Source organism: Macrobrachium nipponense, chromosome 19 (assembly GCF_015104395.2).
Source record: "Macrobrachium nipponense isolate FS-2020 chromosome 19, ASM1510439v2, whole genome shotgun sequence".
NCBI classification, from domain to species: Eukaryota; Metazoa; Arthropoda; class Malacostraca; order Decapoda; family Palaemonidae; genus Macrobrachium; species Macrobrachium nipponense.
The window spans coordinates 33,000,202-33,017,686 of NC_061088.1; the positions used below are offsets into that span (position 1 = coordinate 33,000,202).

The following is a 17,485-nucleotide window of genomic DNA, read 5'->3' on the forward strand; positions in this document are numbered from 1 at the left end:
TCAGTGTTGTGAAGTGTAGTGCCCTTGTGTTGTGGAGGGGGCGTCAGATCGGCCCCATAATGCCTCTAGGCCTGGACCTCTGTCGGACTCCCAGGACTCAGGAGAGGCATGTCGAAAGCCGCAAGAGGGTTACGGGGGCTCCCCACCGATCTGGCGTCCCTTCGGCAGGCCCTGTTGACGCTTCCCAGGCTGCTAAAGATCGTGCACGTGCACGAATCTTGAAGGATTGCTTCTCGTCCTCCGAGGCGTCCTCCCCGCGCAAGGGTTGGAGCTCTCGGAAGGACTCGCGCCCTCTATGAAGCTTTAGAGAAGAGGACGCTTCACGTCCTCTCTCTCGTCAGGAGGAACGTCAGATCGGACCCCATAACGCCTCTAGGCCTAGACCTCTGTCGGACTCCCAGGAAACCAGGGAGAGGGCATGTCAAAAGCCGAAGGAGGGTTACGGGTTTTTTCATGCTGATCTGGCTTCCTTTCGGCAGGTCCTGTTGTCGCTTCCCAGGCTGCCGAAGATCGAGCACGTGCACGAATCTTGAAGGACTGTTTCTCGTCCTCCGAGGCGTCCTCCCCACACAGGGGTTGGAGCTCTCGGAAGGACTCGCGCCCCCTAAAGAAGCTTTAGAGAAGAGACGCTTCACGTCCTCTCTCTCGTCACGAGAGGATGAAAGAGTCCTGTGCCCTGTCAGGGCTCTCGAATTTATTTACATTCTAGATTCCACCTTTTGGAGGAGCAACTCAGTATTCGTCTCCTCTCCTCATGGTGCTCCGTACACGTTAGGTAACGTTCGCTTTACTTCGGAAAAGCAAGCTGATAAGTTTGACGTCCGGCAAGCTGCTTTGCACAGTCAAACAACTTATGTCTCTGGTTCGGCATAAGAGGGCAATTTAGACGTGAGGAAGCTTTTGGAGGTGCTCGACGTCCTATAAGTAGAGACATTCTCCAGGACGCTTGGCAAGCACCTTGCGAGGGTGTCTTTCGAAGCTCGGCGTTCCTTTGCTGAGTGCGTTTCTGGAGATGTTCTTTTGCATTACTAAGACGCAAGTTGTCGCACAGGCGGCCACTGTCTTTGTAAGAAGGTATGAAGGTCTTTAAGGCCCGTCTTGAAGACGAAAGCCATACGTCTTCCTTTAGTGTTCACACACTTCAGGAGCAGCGTGCGGCTCTCCATGAAACTCGCATGAGGACGTCCCTTGAAATATTCAACGTCATACGCAAAACGCGGTTTCGTCATAACATTGAGATGTTGGCAAGGTCGCTCGCCAGGACGCCCTCTTGGCGGGGCCTTGCATGCATCAGGGCGCTCAACGAGTTCCTCTCTGAAACGTCGTTTCAGAAGACTTGGTGTTCTCTCGCTCAGACACGCTCGTAGCTACGCGGAGGAGCGTTTTTTTTGAGGACGCTCAGCAGGACGCTTTCCAGGACGCTAAGCAGGACGCTTTTGAGGACGCTCGGCAGGACGCTTATGAGGACGCTTTTGAGGACGCTTTCCAGGACGCTTTTGAGGACGCTCAGCAGGACGCTTATGAGGACGCTTTTGTGGACATTCGCCAGGACGCTTCGGTGGAAGCTCAGCAGAACGCCTTGCGAGAGAAAAGACTTGTAGAGAAGGCGTCTTATTTGCTGTTCAGGACGTTCTTAGGACGCTTGACGCTTTATAAACGCTCGTCAAGAGGAGGTTTTTTCAGGACTCTCCACAGGACATTCCTTTACAGAAATTTTTAAAAAGGATTCGGAGTTAGCGGAGAGACATACCCGAATTTTTTCTTCGATCCCTCTTTCCTCTTCATCGATTTCTCTGAGAATCGGGAAGATTATATACTCGGATTCCTGGGTGACTTTCGGTCATGTTAAAGGGTTTTCCCCTATTAGCAAAGTGCTAATAGTTTTGTCAAGTAAGGACGTTTTCCCCATTGTCAAGATACTAAACGTTTTGTCATTTAAGTGGGGGACCCCTCATAAATGGGGTAGTTCTCATTGACAGATTTTAAACGTTTTTATCGTTTAAGCGGATAAACTCATTAACAAATTTCGGAAGAGCTCTCATTCATTTTCAGAGGCTCATCCGGGGTTAGAAAAAGACTTGTAGACTAGATCCAGGAAGTCTTATGTCCAATATCATAAGAAAATTGAACGGTCTTTTTACGATCCTCGGTTCTCTCTTGATGATCTCTATTCGATATTACTCCCACCCTTTTCTTGGAAAAGTGTCTTGGCAAAGAGTCAAGGAGTTCTTTTAAAAAGTCTCGTTCATTAGAACGTGGACAGTCGTTTTCCTTTCTTTCTCTCTTCCTCGTCGAGGAAAGATGTAGTAGAGAATTCGATGTTTCAAAATTACTACAATACTTACGTAGTTTATCTTTGCGTCATTTTGTTAACGCATGGGTCAAGTCATATACGCATATCGTATTTACCTCTGCGGATAGAAGCCGAAAGAACTGTTGTTCTAATGTATTTATTTGACACTCCCTTCAACCTTCCAAGAGTTTTCGGAGTAAGAACAACTCTTCAGGTATTGTTACGACAACACCAACTCAGCTTCTGTATTTAGCGAATTCTGTTTCGTTTAAATAGGCCTGCTTGAGAGTTTCCTTTTGCTCGATAATATCATACCTATTCCTTCGTAAAGGGAGTAGCTGGCAACTCAGGCAGATAGTATTCTGTTCACCATTGAAGCTTTCCTTCGAGGAAGACTTCTCCTTCACTCTTTTTGATAGAGATCGAAGGTGGTCGATCTCCAATCCTTATTTGTTTTTCTGAAGGAAAAAATTTAGGATGGAGATCGTTGTTCAGAATCCTATAAATATACTACGTATATTAACCTCGCGACATGATTCTACTAAGCAGTTGAATTGTCCGAGGGGTAGGCGCATATCCTAGTTATTCTACGGATTGCGACTTAGACGAGAAGTATTCTAATTGAACTGCAACACCAACTCAGCTTCTGTATTTAGCGAATTTTGTTTCGTTTAAATATGCCTGCTTGAGAGTTTCCTTTTGCTCGATAATTTCATACCTATCCCTTCGTAAAAGGAGTAGCTGGCAACTCAGGCAGATAGTGCGAGACGATGAACAAGGCTGCTGTTACTGTGATCTACGCAGTACCGGCTAGCTCGGTGTCATGCGCGGTTTGTTACGTCTCTCTCCCTTGCGGGAATGGCTGAATAAACCGTCTCTCTGCCCTACAATCATGGATTTTAGCCTCGGGTTGAGAAAATTTCTAGTAAATCTTGAATGAACATGCCTTCCGTTTACTTAGAAAATTTCAACAAGATATCTCTTATACTTGTTCGGTGGGTAACAGAATTCTGTATGAATCTACCGCGGCATAGCACTATAATAATGCTCTCCTGCTTATGCAAAGCGCAGCCTTATTTAGGAAGGAAAGCAGGCTGAGTGAGGGAATGGATTGAGTTTGCTGGGGACCATTTCCTCGCTGGAGAAGCTTGTTTTCCCTGAATAAACAGCAATTCAGACCTCTACAATTTTTCCTCACGAAGAAATTGGAATAACATCAAAGATCTTGTAATAATTCTAATTTTCTCTCAACGGCTTGAGGATCACCTCGGGTGATAGCGAGAGGGTGCCAGACATCCGAACAGGAGAACAGATGTTCTGGGCACATTGTCTGAAACGAAATTTGAAGCCAAATTGGTCGGCTCTCCAGTTCCTCGAAGGGTGAGTTTGGATCGAGTGGCCCAAATCATCTCGGATAATTTCTCAGCTCTCTCATAGCTCAAGAAGAGAGAATTGGTTATGGGCTTGGGCACGGAACGTAACGATCCTCAAGAGGTTCGTTAAACTAGTGCACGTCCGTGCGGGTCTTCTCGATCGAAGGCAACAACTACTGACGTCTGAGTAATCCTCACTTAGAAGTATGTCGAAAGTGAGGAGAGACTGAGGGCGTCCTTTCGTTAAGTTTTTCGTAATATTGAAGACGAAGGAGCTTCCTCTTAAGTTGTTCCCTTATTCAATATCCTAGAGGATTAGCTTTAGGTCGCCACATGTTGGCCTCTAAGAGGTTGGATTCACAGAGGTCAGGTAATTCAGAGAATTGTCCAAAGACCCTTCCCGAGAGAATCGGTGTAATCTAAACATCGTCACTTAGTTGAAGTATCTAATATCTCTCCTCTCTGAGTCTGAAGGCGTTCAGACTATCGAGAAGCGATAAGATCTTCAAGATTAATGGCAGTCTCTTGCCAAGGCAAAACAGTGCTGCCTATTTTCAGTGTTCAATCGGAGGGGGCCGTTTCTGGAGATAGTGAAGGGAAATGGACTGTTCCTCCACCTCGACCTCTGTGAATTTCGTTATGTTCTATCTTTCCGTATGAAGTTTGAGATAAGATAGAAGTCCTAACTATTGTAGAATATGCAAATATGTTGTTGACGGCCTCTAGGCTCAGAAATTCGGTTCTGTCAAACAACAAAGCTTCACGATCTTTGAGGTCTGGGGAGATCTTGAAATTCTCTGGATCGCAGGTTCCGGCATGGAACTTAGACGTAGTCTGAGTTTCTGATGCCAAAAGCGTTTCGAACCTATCCTTTCTGCGAACTTAATACACGTGACCAGAAAGGCTAACATTCTAACCGCTCTAGCCACGGCAAAGAGGGTTAGTGAGGTTTTAGCCATCATCAGAGGTTTTAGCTTTAAAGGACATAATACGGTCTGTCCTCTAAGCCTTCCGTTCTTGATAAGAACGAAAAACCTGTCTAACCCTTGACCCGAAGGCTTGGAGACCAAGGGTATGGCACAAATTATTGGGCAAGGGCATTAGAGAGTCCTGTGCCCTGTCGGGTCTCTCAAGTTTTATCTTGATAAAACTATAGAAAGTCGAGGTCAACGGACAATCTGCGGTGTTCCGTAAAAGACCAGACTGGTTCATGTCCAAGAACACCCTGGCATTATAGCCAAGGAGTTCTTTTAAGAGGTCTCATTCATTATGTTTGCATAAAGATTTGAGATTTTTTCTTAATATGAATGCTCAAGAGGTGAGGGCGCGGCCTCGGAAGCATTTCAACAGAGCATGACACTCAGTAACATCCTGAGTGCCACGCTTTAGCGAAGCAACTCTGTGTTCGCTTCACACTCCCGACAATCTGCGGTGTTCCGTAAAAAGACCAGACTGGATCATGTCCAAGAACACCCTGGCATTATAGCCAAGGAGTTCTTTTAAGAGGTCTCATTCATTATGTTTGCATAAAGATTTGAGATTTTTTTTCTTAATATGAATGCTCAAGAGGTGAGGGCGCGGCCTCGGAAGCATTTCAACAGGGCATGACACTCAGCAACATCCTGAGTGCCACGCTTTAGCGAAGCAACTCTGTGTTCGCTTCACACTCCCGACGGGATGTGAAGACGACATTTGAGATCTGTAAGTCGCTAGGACCATACATATCCGTAGTATATTATTGGGGCAGCTAGCAACACGAATCCTATCCTATAGAAAAGGGATAGGTGTGCTTTTAACTTTGAAGGTTGGTCGCTTGAGGCGCGTTCCTTTTTCTTTAGCCTAGAAGTTATGGAACTAACTTTGATAGGTTAGGTCAGGTGGTGGTTTTTAGCTTCGTTGCCCTCAGAAGTATGGTCATATGGTCTAGTCACATTGTGGTCACGCCCCCGTTGACAGATCATCTAGAGCGCACCAGCATTACAGGTCTCTACCTCGCTGGCAACTCTAGTAACGCAGAAGCAGACTTTGGTGACAGTAATCACGAAGTCGGCTATGCTAACAGGTCAGGAACCAAGATGTATATCATCTACTTAATTTAGTTTCCCAAAAATCGTATTCTGTCTCTTCCCACCATCCGAAGGTGGGATTCTAGAGTCGTTACGCACTCTAGAGTCCAAAGTGTTGGCCCTAGAAAACGGCTCAAGTAAAGTGTGTGATCGTGCCCCTAGTGTTGTGGAGGGGGCGTCAGATTGGCCCCATAATGCCTCTAGGCCTAGACCTCTATCGGACTCCCAGGACTCAGGGAGTGGGTATATCGAAAGCCGCAAGAGGGTTACGGGGGCTCCCCACCGATCTGGCGTCCCTTCAGCAGGACCTGTTGTTAGTTCCAGGCTGCCAAGGAGCGTGCTCAGGCTCGCATCCTTAAGGACTGTTTTTTCGTCCTCCGAGGCGCCCTCCCCGCGCAAGGGGTGGAGCGCTCGGAGAGACTCGCGTCCGTTGAAAAGGACTTTTCCGAGGGAGGACGCTTTACGTCCCCTCTCTCCGTTATCGTTGCGGTCTTCGCCTGCGTCGTATGACGCGTTTCCTCCACAGAAGAGAGGTAGGACGTCGTCCGAGGACGACGCTGAGAAGCGCTTCTCTCGCGCCTCGGAGAGGCAGGTTGCTGTACCTGTGAGAAGGAAGGAGGCGTCCCCTCGCCCCTCGTCTTCTCGCAGGCGCAGCCCTTCACCTCCTCTTGTTTCTTCGCCAACGAAGAATATTCTTGTGTCTCTTCAAGACCAATTGTCGGCTTTAATGGCTCAGAAGACTCGCCCAGCAGCAGTTGAGCCTAAACGTAGGAAGGACGCTAGACTGCCTGTCAAGAGGACAGGCAGTCCCCTTCTCCTCTCCTCGTTCGTCTCTGTCTCCGCTTGCTTCTCCTTCGGAGCTTCCTCGTTCTCGTTCTACGGGTAGGAAGTCTCGTGGACAGGACGCTTTTCTTCCCTCTCGACGTCCTGATCAGCCCGCACGTCAGGACGCCTTTGAGGACGCTCGGCAGGACGCCTTGGAGGACGCTCGGCAGGACGCCTTGGAGGACGCTTTTGAAGACGCTCGGCAGGACGCTTTTGAAGACGCTCGTCGGGATGTTTTGCTTGACGCTTTGCCTGTTGAGAAGGCTTTCGAGAGCGCCCAGAAGGACGCTTTGAAAGCGAAAGCTGGACGCTTGAGCGGAAAGCGTAAGGACGCTCCTCTAGAGCGAGTAAGAGTAGCCTCTCTTGACGCTCAGCGCGGTCAAGACGCTCTTCGTTCTTCGAGCTCTAAGGATCGACAGAAGGTTCGGTCGCTTTGAAGAAGCTGATATCAGTCATTCCTCGAAAGCCTTTGTTGAAAGCTAGACCCGTTGGCGCACGCCCTCTCCAGAGGTCCAATCTCCTTTGCCTCTTAGGGAGGAAGGAGAGCTTAGTAGTCCGGCGGACTCAGTTGAGGAGGAACAGCCTTCAGTTTCGTCTGTGTCCGATTACAAGGTGCTGGTTCGACTGTTACGCTCTTCTTTTGGTGAGAAGTTCCAGCCTGCAGCTCCCAAGTCTCCACCCTCTCAGTTTTCGTCATCTAAGTCGTGCAAGGTTCCGGAGTTTGTGGAAATGAAGACTTCTTTGTCCACTAAGAGAGCGTTCAAGAAGTTGCAGGATTGGATGGAACGTCGGAAGGATCAGGGCAAGTCGACTTCGCCCTTCCTCCTTCAAGACTCAGTGGGAAAGGCGGCATCTGGTATGAGACCAAAGGAGAAGTAGAGTTAAGATCCCGTCGTCTTCCCAAGGGGACTTTGCTAGTCTGGTCGATGCACAGAAGAGGTCTCTTTTATCGACCGCTAAGATTTCGTGGACGACTAACGGAGATTGACCATCACATGAAAGGTCTGTTAAGGGACTCTGGAAGTCTTTAACTTTTCTAGACTGTGCTTGGGAGTCCTGGATCTTCAATCTAGGAGTCCTGACCTCGTTGAGTCTGGGGGAGCTGTCCAATGTTGTTATCCTGCATGGACAAGGCCGTCAGGGATGGTTCGGAAGAGTTAGTGTCTCATTTCGGCACTGCTTTTCTCAAGAAGAGAGCGCTTTTCTGCAACTTTACAGCTAGGTCTGTTTCTACATCGCAGAAAGCGGAGCTTCTCTTTGCGCCTCTTTCGAGCCATCTCTTCCCCCAGGCTATGGTAAAGGACCTGGGCGCAGTGAGCCTACAGGAGAAGGCTACCCAGGACCTCTTGGCCCAGTCTTCAAGACGTCCCGCAGTCCCTACCACGTCGTCTTTTGGACGACCACCTAGGAAGGTTAAACCCTTTCGTGGCGCTTCCTCCCTCGAGAGCTGCTCCTCGAGGGAGGAGGGCTTGCAAGAGGAAGAGGTTCCTTCAAACCTAAATCATCGTAAGTGAGAATATAGTCCTTCAGATGCCGTCGGAGCCAGCTAAAGTTCTTTGCGGGGGGGGCGTGGAGAGAGAGAGATACAGATGCGTGGTCCCTCAAGATAGTGGAACAGGGGTACAAGATCCCCTTTTTGGACCCTCCTCCTCTATCCATAACTCCCAGAGATCTTTCCCCGTCATACCAAGGGAGAAACGTCAGGTTCTTTTAGATCTTTTAGATCAAAATGATCAAGAAAAGAGCGGTGGAAACAGGTCTAGACCTGGGGTCACCAGGATATTACAACAGACTTTTTCCTGTACCAAAGCAGTCGTCGGGGTGGCGTGCCAGTTTCTTGGACGTAAGCAGGCTGAATCTTTTCATAGAAAAGAAAAAATTCAAGATGGAAACGCCTCAGTCGGTTCTAGGAGCCTTAAGACCGGGCGACTGGATGGTGTCCTTGGACCTACAGGACGCATACTTTCACGTGCCTATCCACCCTCTTTCAAGAAAGTTTCTGAGGTTTATGTTAAGGGACAAAGTTTGGCAATTCCGAGCCCTTTGTTTCGGTTTAAGCACTGCTCCGATGGTATTTACCATGCTCATGAAGAACGTAGCGAGATGGTTACATTCTGCAGGAATAAGAGTGTCCCTGTATCTCGACGATTGGCTTATCAGAGCATCGTCAGAAGAGAGGTGTCTGAAGGACCTTCACTTCACGTTAGCCTTGGCGAGGTCCCTGGGACTTTCTGGTCAAACCTCGAAAAGTCGCATCTGACCCCAACACAGTTCCATTGTGTATCTGGGGATTCAGATGGATTCAGTGGCTTTTCGAGCGTTTCCGTCCCAGGAACGACAGCTGCAAGGCTTGAGAGAGAGTTTCGGCCTTCCTGGGAAGGAAGCTTGCTCGGCGAGGGAGTGGATGAGTCTGCTGGGGACCATTTCCTCGCTGGAAAAGTTTGTTCCCTGGGAAGACTACACCTCAGGCCTCTCCAGTTTTTTCTAGCAGAAGAATGGAGAGTCAAAGAGGATCTGGATGCGACCTTTATGATCACCAAATCGGTGAAGAACCATCTAAGATGGTGGTTAGATCCTCGGAAGTTTCGAGAGGGGTTGTCCCTAAAGCTTCTGAGCCCCGACCTAGTGTTGTTTTCCGACGCCTTGGTGTCGGGATGGGGAGCAACACTAGGAGGGGAGGAAGTGTCAGGCACCTGGAGGGGGGAACAGGTGTCCTGGCACATCAATGTGAAGGAACTAGCGGCGGTTTTTCCTGGCGCTACAGTTTCTTCCAGCAAAGGTTGCAGAGAAGTTGTCCAAGTCAACTCGGACAACACCACGGCCCTTGCGTACCTAAAGAATCAGGGAGGTACACACTCCCGTCCTCTATTTTACTTAGCGAGGGAGATTCTGCTGTGGGCAGATGCGAGGCGAATCAGGATCCTGACGAGATTTATCGCAGGAATCCAGAACGTCAGAGCAGACCTTCTCAGCCGACTGGATCAGATCCTGCCGACGGAATGGACGTTGCAACCAGGACGTCTGTCGAGAGCTATGGAGACTGTGGGGACGTCCTTTAGTCGACCTATTTGCGACGTCGAGGACGAAGAGGTTGCCTCTTTATTGCTCCCCTGTGTTGGATCCGGGAGCAGTCGCTATAGACGCTCTGCTCTGGGACTGGACGAACCTGGACCTGTTATGCCTTCCCGCCATTCAAGATCATGGGGGAAGTAGTAAGGAAGTTCGCGGCATCGGAGGGGACGAGGTTGACCCTGATCGCCCCGATTGTGGCCCGCGAAGGAATGGTTCACGGAGGTAATGTCCTTCATCATAGACTTTCCGAGGACGTTGCCCTGGAGGAAAGATCTACTCAGACAAGCCCCACTTCGCAAGATATCACCGAAACCTCTCCGCTCTGGGTCTGACTGCATTCAGACTATCGAAAAGTTGGCCAGAGCGAAAGGTTTCTAAAGCAGCTGCGAAAGCGATCGCCAACGCAAGGAGGACTTCCTCGAGAGCTGTTTACCAGTCGAAGTGGGCTTCCTTCAGGGCATGGTGTAGAAAGGAGGGAATTTCCTCTTCCACTACCTCTGTGAGCCAGATAGCCGATTTCCTGCTATTTTTAAAAAAGAAATGTGCAGAAAGCTGGCAGTCCCGACCATCAAGGGATATAAGAGTATGCTGTCAGCAGTCTTCCGACACAGAGGCCTAGACCTTACTGACAACAGAGATCTTCACGATCTCCTGAGATCAGTTGAGACTACCAAGATACCTCAGGCAGGCCTCCTTCTTGGAACTTAGATTTAGTCCTTAGACTGTTTGATGTCGAGTCCTTTCGAGCCTCTCCATGAAGCGTCTCTTAGGAACTTGACGAAGAAGGCGCTTTTCCTAACTGCTCTGGCGACGGCGAAGAGAGTTAGCGAAATTCAAGCCATTTGTAAGCGAGTGGGCTTCAAAGGTGACAATGCGGTCTGCTCTTTGAGTCCCACTTTCTTAGCAAAAAGTGAAAACCCGTCTAACCCTTGGCCAAGGAGCTTTGAAATTAAGGGTATGACAAGCCTTGTGGGACAAGAACCTGAGAGAGCCCTGTGCCCTGTCAGGGCTCTAAAGTTTTATGTCCACAAGACAAAAGAGGTACGAGGTCCCTCAGATAATCTGTGGTGTTCGGTTAAACGGCCCGATATACCATTATCCAAGAATGCTTTGGCGTTCTTTCTGAGGGACGTGATTAAAGAGGCTCATTCGTCTTACCAGAAGACCGATTTGAGCCTCTTGCGAGTGAAAGCTCACGAGGTCAGAGCTGTCGCAACCTCGCTTGCCTTCCAAAGGAACATGTCGATCAAGGACATCCTTGACGCCACCTTTTGGAGGAGCAATTCAGTATTCGCCTCACACTACTTGAGAGATGTGAGAACGATATACGAGGACTGTTGTTCTCTTGGGCCATACGTTTCTGCAGACACAGTCTTGGGGGCTGAAGGTATTCTCTCTCCCTATCCCTTAGTTAGGTTTAGGTTAGTTTTTAGTTGTTGTGTTTTTTGGTTGTGGTGAGTCTTTGGGGAAGACCTCCCATCTCTTAGCTTAGTGTTCAGGGGGTCTTGGATAGTTGGTCAGGTGGTGGTCAGTTGCTTCGTTGCCCTCATATGTATGGCTCTATGCTCTTGTCACGTTGAGGTCACGTCCCCGTTGACAGAGCATTCAGAGCGCACCAGCACTACAGGTCTCCACCTGGCTGGCAACTCTGATTAAGCACAAGCAGGCTTAAGTGACAGTAATCACAGAGTCTACTTTGCTAACAGGTGAGGAACCAAGGTGTACATCATCTACTTAATTTAAGTTTCCTACAAATCCTATTCTGTTTCTTCCCACCATCCGAAGGTGGGATTCAGCTATATATATATCTGTCAGGTAAGTTTCATGAACAAAATGTTATTGTTATAATACAATTAAGTTTGTTCATACTTACCTGGCAGATATATATAATTAAGTGCCCACCCACCTCCCCTCAGGAGACAGTGGCACTGATAAAATATGAATAGAAAATGGGAATGGTTCCTGATATCCGCCTCCCAGCAGCGGGAATGGGTACTACCACCTGGCCGCCCACTGCGTGTGCCGCGAGTTTTGAAATTCTGTCGGACTTCGGAGAATACAGCTATATATTCTAATCTGCCAGGTAAGTATGAACAAACTTAATTGTATTTGTAACCAATAAACATTTTTTCCGCTTCCGCGCTCACTCTGAAACACCTCCGGCACACGGGAGACAATTTTTTTTTTACCGCTTCGGCGTAAGAGGGTTAAGTGTACGTATCTGCCAGTTTACCCTCCTCCTCCTCCTCGGCCACTTTTGGAGATAGCCTCACTCGACAGGTAAGCTTCCACATTTTACGTTACAGTAATAATATTTCTTGTACACTAATATACAATTTATTTACAGGTTTTGCATTTTTGTTATTAAGTTATGTATTGAATGGTCCAAATTTTTGTAGAATTTCATTGTTTGTAGGTCAATTTAGCTTTATTATGAAATTTACTGGGGTGTTTTTGGAGGGCTTGGAACGGATTAGCCATTTTACATGTAAAATGTGGTCCAAGATATGAAAACCTCATGATACGAAAGGCGCCTCGGAACGGATTAATTTCGTATCTCGAGGTACTACTGTACTTTATTGCAACAAAGGCTACAATACAAGACTTACTAAAGCGTGTTATGATCCACATTCAGTTTGCACAGAGTAGGGGTCAAACTTGCTCTCATAATTTGACTTGAGGGGATTGTGATCATTTGAGTAATAAAGCTTGGAAAACTTTAACCAGTCACTTAAATTAGTTGGAGAGGGATAAAAAGAGAACACCAGCTGCTGGGGCTAACAGTAAGAAACATGTAGCTAGTCAGGATATTCCTGCTGGAAATGTCTAGTTTACCTTCTGATCTACTTTCTCCCTCATCTATTCAACCTAATCCTAACCCTGGCTCCCTTACACCTGATCCCGATGCCATTGCCACCCTTGAAGTGCGGCTAGACCAAAAATTTTTAATTATGTTACAAGCGATAGAGGAGTTAGGAGCACCTGTCAAAACATTAATGGAAAAGGTAGGTTGTGAAGTGAGTGCCAGTACTAGTATTGTAGAGGAGGTGGCTGTTCAACCTGCAAATTCTCTTAGGCAAAGGTCCCTGTCAAACTCCCCAGCACCTGGGAGGAGGCATACTGGGAGCTCAAGGTAGGTCAGTGGGGTCTGCAAACACTTTTTACACAATGACAACAGCTTAGAGGGTCAGTGTAGTGAAAGGATACCCTCTTCTAAGGTTCGCTCTTCATTGAGGAAGTCCTCCTCTGGGCGTCCATCTGATGAGGCTGCATGCTGAAAAAGTTTTGAGCTTCTATTGGCTCCAGATCTTTATCCTCCTGTGTTCTGTACTCCAGATGGTTCCCCTGTATTAGAGTTTAGCTCTAAGAAGCATACAGCACCTGATTGTCTGTTGGCGTTTGTGCATCTTTCTTGAGTGGAAAGGGACTCGGGCCTGCCTTCTGTATCTTCAGTAATTCAAGAACTCCCATTGGCATAGGAACACCTATTGGCACAAGCTCCCATTGGCACCTCAGCTTCTACGAGCTGTTGAGCGCCCACTGGTGCAAGATTTACCTCTTCAACAGCTGGGTTTTGGATGATGGTCAATGTGTTATAATTGAGGTGGAGTGTTAATATCCACTAATGGCAGCTGGGTGAAGCCTTTCTTTTCTGTTTATGTTCACCTTTAGGCACAAAGTATTTTTAATGCGAGGAATAATCATTAGCAAAAAATTAATGTTAAATATTTAATCACTGATTATCAGTGTTCAATATGACAGAATTAGATTGACAAGAATTTACACCAAGTACAGCATTGAGAAATACAAGATGCTTTTTTATTGCTAATAATATTTCTTTATTTTACATTTCAATATTTAAAAAACGTGCAGTGGTGCATTCCTGATAAATACAATGATAATGAACTTTTGGGCATTACATTAATGCAAAATTTAAAATCCTACTCTAGAATGATATTACTCCTAGTTATTGTGATTTTGAAGTTCTTTTGTGTACCCTTTGGGTATCTTTTCTAGTAATTACAAATAAGCAGTGGTAATTTGAACATCTTGTGGCTTCATTATGTTTCCTGGAGGTTATGCAAGATTTATAACAGGGTGCAAATACAAAAAACCTTATGGAGCGACTTGTTACTTTCTTATATGTGAAGAAAAGTAGTTGATCATTATTTGCTCACACAATTTGATGCTGCAGAGTTTCCTTGTTTTTTGTTTATTTTTATCATACCGTACTTAATTGAGCATCCTAATTTTCAGTGGGAATCTTGAATTTACAAATGAATTTTTTTTTTTTTTTTTTTTTTTTAGAGGCTCAGATTTTTCTCACAGGTCTAATTATTTTGCTTCTTTTTCATCTACAGGTCTGAAATGGAGTCTAATGAGTCTTTGGTTCCTGGTCTTTCTCTAAGACACAAGTCTCTGCATAGATCTAATTCATTACAACCTGAGGTCATCCATCAAAATTCATCTGCCTATTCATCTAGACACAAATGCAAAAACCCTGGCCGAAGCTTAACAGAAATCTATACTGCTAAAACAAAAGGCAGAGCTAGTTCCAGTGATCCAGCTTTTTCTCTTAGACGTAGAACCTTGACCACCGTAGCTCCTTTATTGCGATCTTCAAGTTCCAGGGAAGACAAAGAAAAGTTTCTTAATAGAAGTTTCTCTGAAATGTCTTGGTCTTCATACTATGATGATAGTTCTGTTTGCAGTTATGACAATAGGAAAGATACAAAAGAAAAGGAAGATGCGTATTCATTGAAGGATAGCGAGTCACTGGTGTCAAACCAGACAAGTGAGACTTTGGTCTCCTCATCAGGAACAGTGGAAGAATGTGAAATTAAAGTTGAAGAAGCAAATAGAAAGTCTTCATTTTTATGGATAATCCTCAAGAATTGTTTGAAATTGTTTTTCTGGGTAATTGTGGTAATTTTAACTGTGATATTAATTGTTTTGTTATTCTCTGTATATTTTACATATGTTAAAACTCAGTGTGACATAAAAAGAAAAGTAATGTTGCCTCTTGAAGAGCTTGATAGATACTTAAGTGAGTCTGTAATTGGACAAGAAATTGCTACTAATGTAATTCTTAGCTCATTACAAGACTTTGAAAATAATAAAGTGAATTCTCCTTTGGTCATGTGGATGGTTGGTTGGACAGGAAGTGGGAAGACATTTTCTACAAATATCCTCAAGAAAGTCCTTTCCTCTGCATCTCAGATTTTCACTGTCATACCATCACTTTATCCACAGAATGATGTCAGTGAACTGAAGCTTAAAGTGAAAGGACTATATGATGAACTTCACCCATGTTCTTTCAATGTCATAGTGATAGACGGTTGGGATGAAAACAACCTGCCTTTTGAAATTCTAGAACAACTTCTCTCTCATTTCAGAGTGGGTGTTTATCAGCAAAAGGAGATAGGAAAGACCCTAATTGTTCTCAGTGGTACTCAAGGAAGCCAAAACATAAACAAGGAGTATCTAAGGTTACGTCGTGATGGAAGAAAGAGAGAAAGTTTACGGGTTGATGACTTTAAAACTGTAACAGAAAGGGAAACTCAGGGCAGGAAGATGCTTGAAGTACTTAAATCCTATGCTTTTGTACCCTTTTTGCCAATGGAGGCTGAGCAAATTCAAAAGTGTGTTACAGAGGAGTTGTCCAAGATGAATAAAATCGGGTCTCTTGCCTGAAGATTATAATTACAAGAAGATTATAGAACTTGTGATTGGCCAGTTGGATTTCATCCCAGCCTCTTATCCTCTTCTGGCAGTCACTGGGTGTAAAAGAGTCCAGGCATTACTCCAAATTTCATTCTTAGGGGATGCTAGTGTGGCTGTCTGATGTTTGATTTTTATTTAAGACTATACTATATACTATACATTTCATGGCAATTAATTCTTACATGAAAAATTATCATTAACTTGAAATTCTCTGCTCATATTCAGGACAGTTTTAAATAATGAGTATATATTATCATCATACAAGTGTTTAGACTTCATAATTGGAGTATATTTTTAAGACTTTCTTTTAAACAGTAAATTATATATTATGTACAGCACTTTGTAAAAATTGAAAGTACTGATAAACTGTGATTGAAGTAATGTAAGATGAATATTTTTATATTTAATATATATATATCTTTTTATTGATAATTTACTATCTTTTCCTTTGTATATTGTTGAGCTTTAAAGACTTTGTGTTGAAGCTTTACAATGGTGGTTTTACAGGCTCAATAATACTTTTAGTGTTTCTTGAGAGTAAAATTTCAAATTATAAATGGTCTAATTATAATGCTCATGACAGAACTAGTATCAATATCATAAATGTTTGTACCTTGGGGAAGGGGGCCAGGTGCTATAGACATTACTAGAGGGTGGTTGCAGTGTCCCTTGGCCCTTAGTTTCATCCACTTTTAGCCTTTTAACCTTCAATCGTAGTATCCAACCACTCCGACTCCCTCAGTTCACAGTCTTAAGTTCCACTCTTCCATGCCTTAAAATGTTCAAGAATTCTACATCTCATTGCTCGCTTTACACCGTTTCATTTGCACACAGTAGCTCCCAGAAGTCTCCCTTGTACTGTGTACTCTTTGTAGCTTCCTCCATTTCTATAACAGCAGTATTTTTCTCAGGTTTTGTGATAGCCTTGCTACTGACTTCAGTCCAGATCATCTCTTATAGTACTACATGATATCATTAACTCAATAGACATCCCAGTTCTCTCTGCCTTTGTATTTGCGTGTTTATTACTAAGTATACTGTCAAATACAGTACATGTTCAATACCATGCATTAATAGTATTCTAGTTGTCTTAAATGAAGGCAAAACAACAATTGACAATTTTATTGGTCTTCATTAACTTTTCTTCCAGTAGCTATTCCTAGATATCCTTTGAGCCGTATGTTACTGTTGTAATAGTACCCTTTTTGCACTATTCCCTGTATTCTGACCTGGTCATCTGTAACTGGGTCTCCAGCAGCGTTTAGGAAAATTCTTATTTTTCTTTATGCTCCTAAAGCTATTTTAAATCTTCCTGAGGGTTTTTTTTAACTTCTTTAGATTTTGCTACTTGTGTTATTCCCTCTGTCATGTCAACATCCTTCAGTTCATATTCTTCTCATGCAGTAAGTGTTAAAATTAGTATTATCTTCAGTGTTCCGTTATTTCTTTCTTTTCAGCTTTTAGTTTCTTCATGTTCATCTTTTATATACTTTGCCCTTTTGCTAGTTATACCTTTTTTCAGCTTCAGTGGCAGCACATTAATGACACAAGATAACATAATTTGTTGCTCATCCCCTTTCCTACTTTATATCTTGCCTTTTTTCCATCTGCTGTGTTGAGATTTCTTTTCTACCAAATCTTCCTCTTGGTCCTTGCTGTCTGCTATTTGTCCTTCCTCTGTTACTGCCATAATGTATCTATCCTCTTCCTTACATATCCTCTACCACAGCTTGAAGGTTTTCTTATAATTTTCTTTGCTTATTTTGAGTTCACAACCATCTCTCTCTTTCTGTATTATTTGCCAGAAATTAAAATTTGCTCATGTCATTTTCCAATGCCCAGATTTTATACTTTTGACAGTCTTTCTTTTCATCCTCATTCTTTTCTTTTAAACTGATTATTCTTCTTCCTGGTGACTGACATTCTAAATCTTAAAAAATTCTGAATACTATATGTAGTTGAGTCACCCCTCTCAATTCTTAACATGTTTTGTTGTTACACTGTAGTGAATTTCTACTGATACTAATAAAAGTGTAATCTTATTAAAATAAAATGTTGAGACGACCATCTCCTATGACATTCCCAAAAATAATGTTACAGCTAGTTCATCTATCATTTCCATTTTTAACATG

General features: G+C 44.5%; 1 protein-coding gene across 1 annotated transcript in view; it reads left to right on the forward strand.

The window, feature by feature from the left end:
* Positions 1 to 15,938, forward strand: part of LOC135215783 (torsin-2A-like) — a 33,244-nt gene extending 17,306 nt beyond the window's left edge. Inside the window, 2 exon segments of the mRNA XM_064250735.1 lie at positions 13,991 to 15,302; positions 15,304 to 15,938. Of these exon segments, the coding sequence (XP_064106805.1) occupies positions 13,998 to 15,302; positions 15,304 to 15,474 (1,476 nt within the window). The 5' untranslated portion in view covers positions 13,991 to 13,997 and the 3' untranslated portion in view covers positions 15,475 to 15,938.
* Positions 15,939 to 17,485: the final 1,547 nt, after the last annotated feature.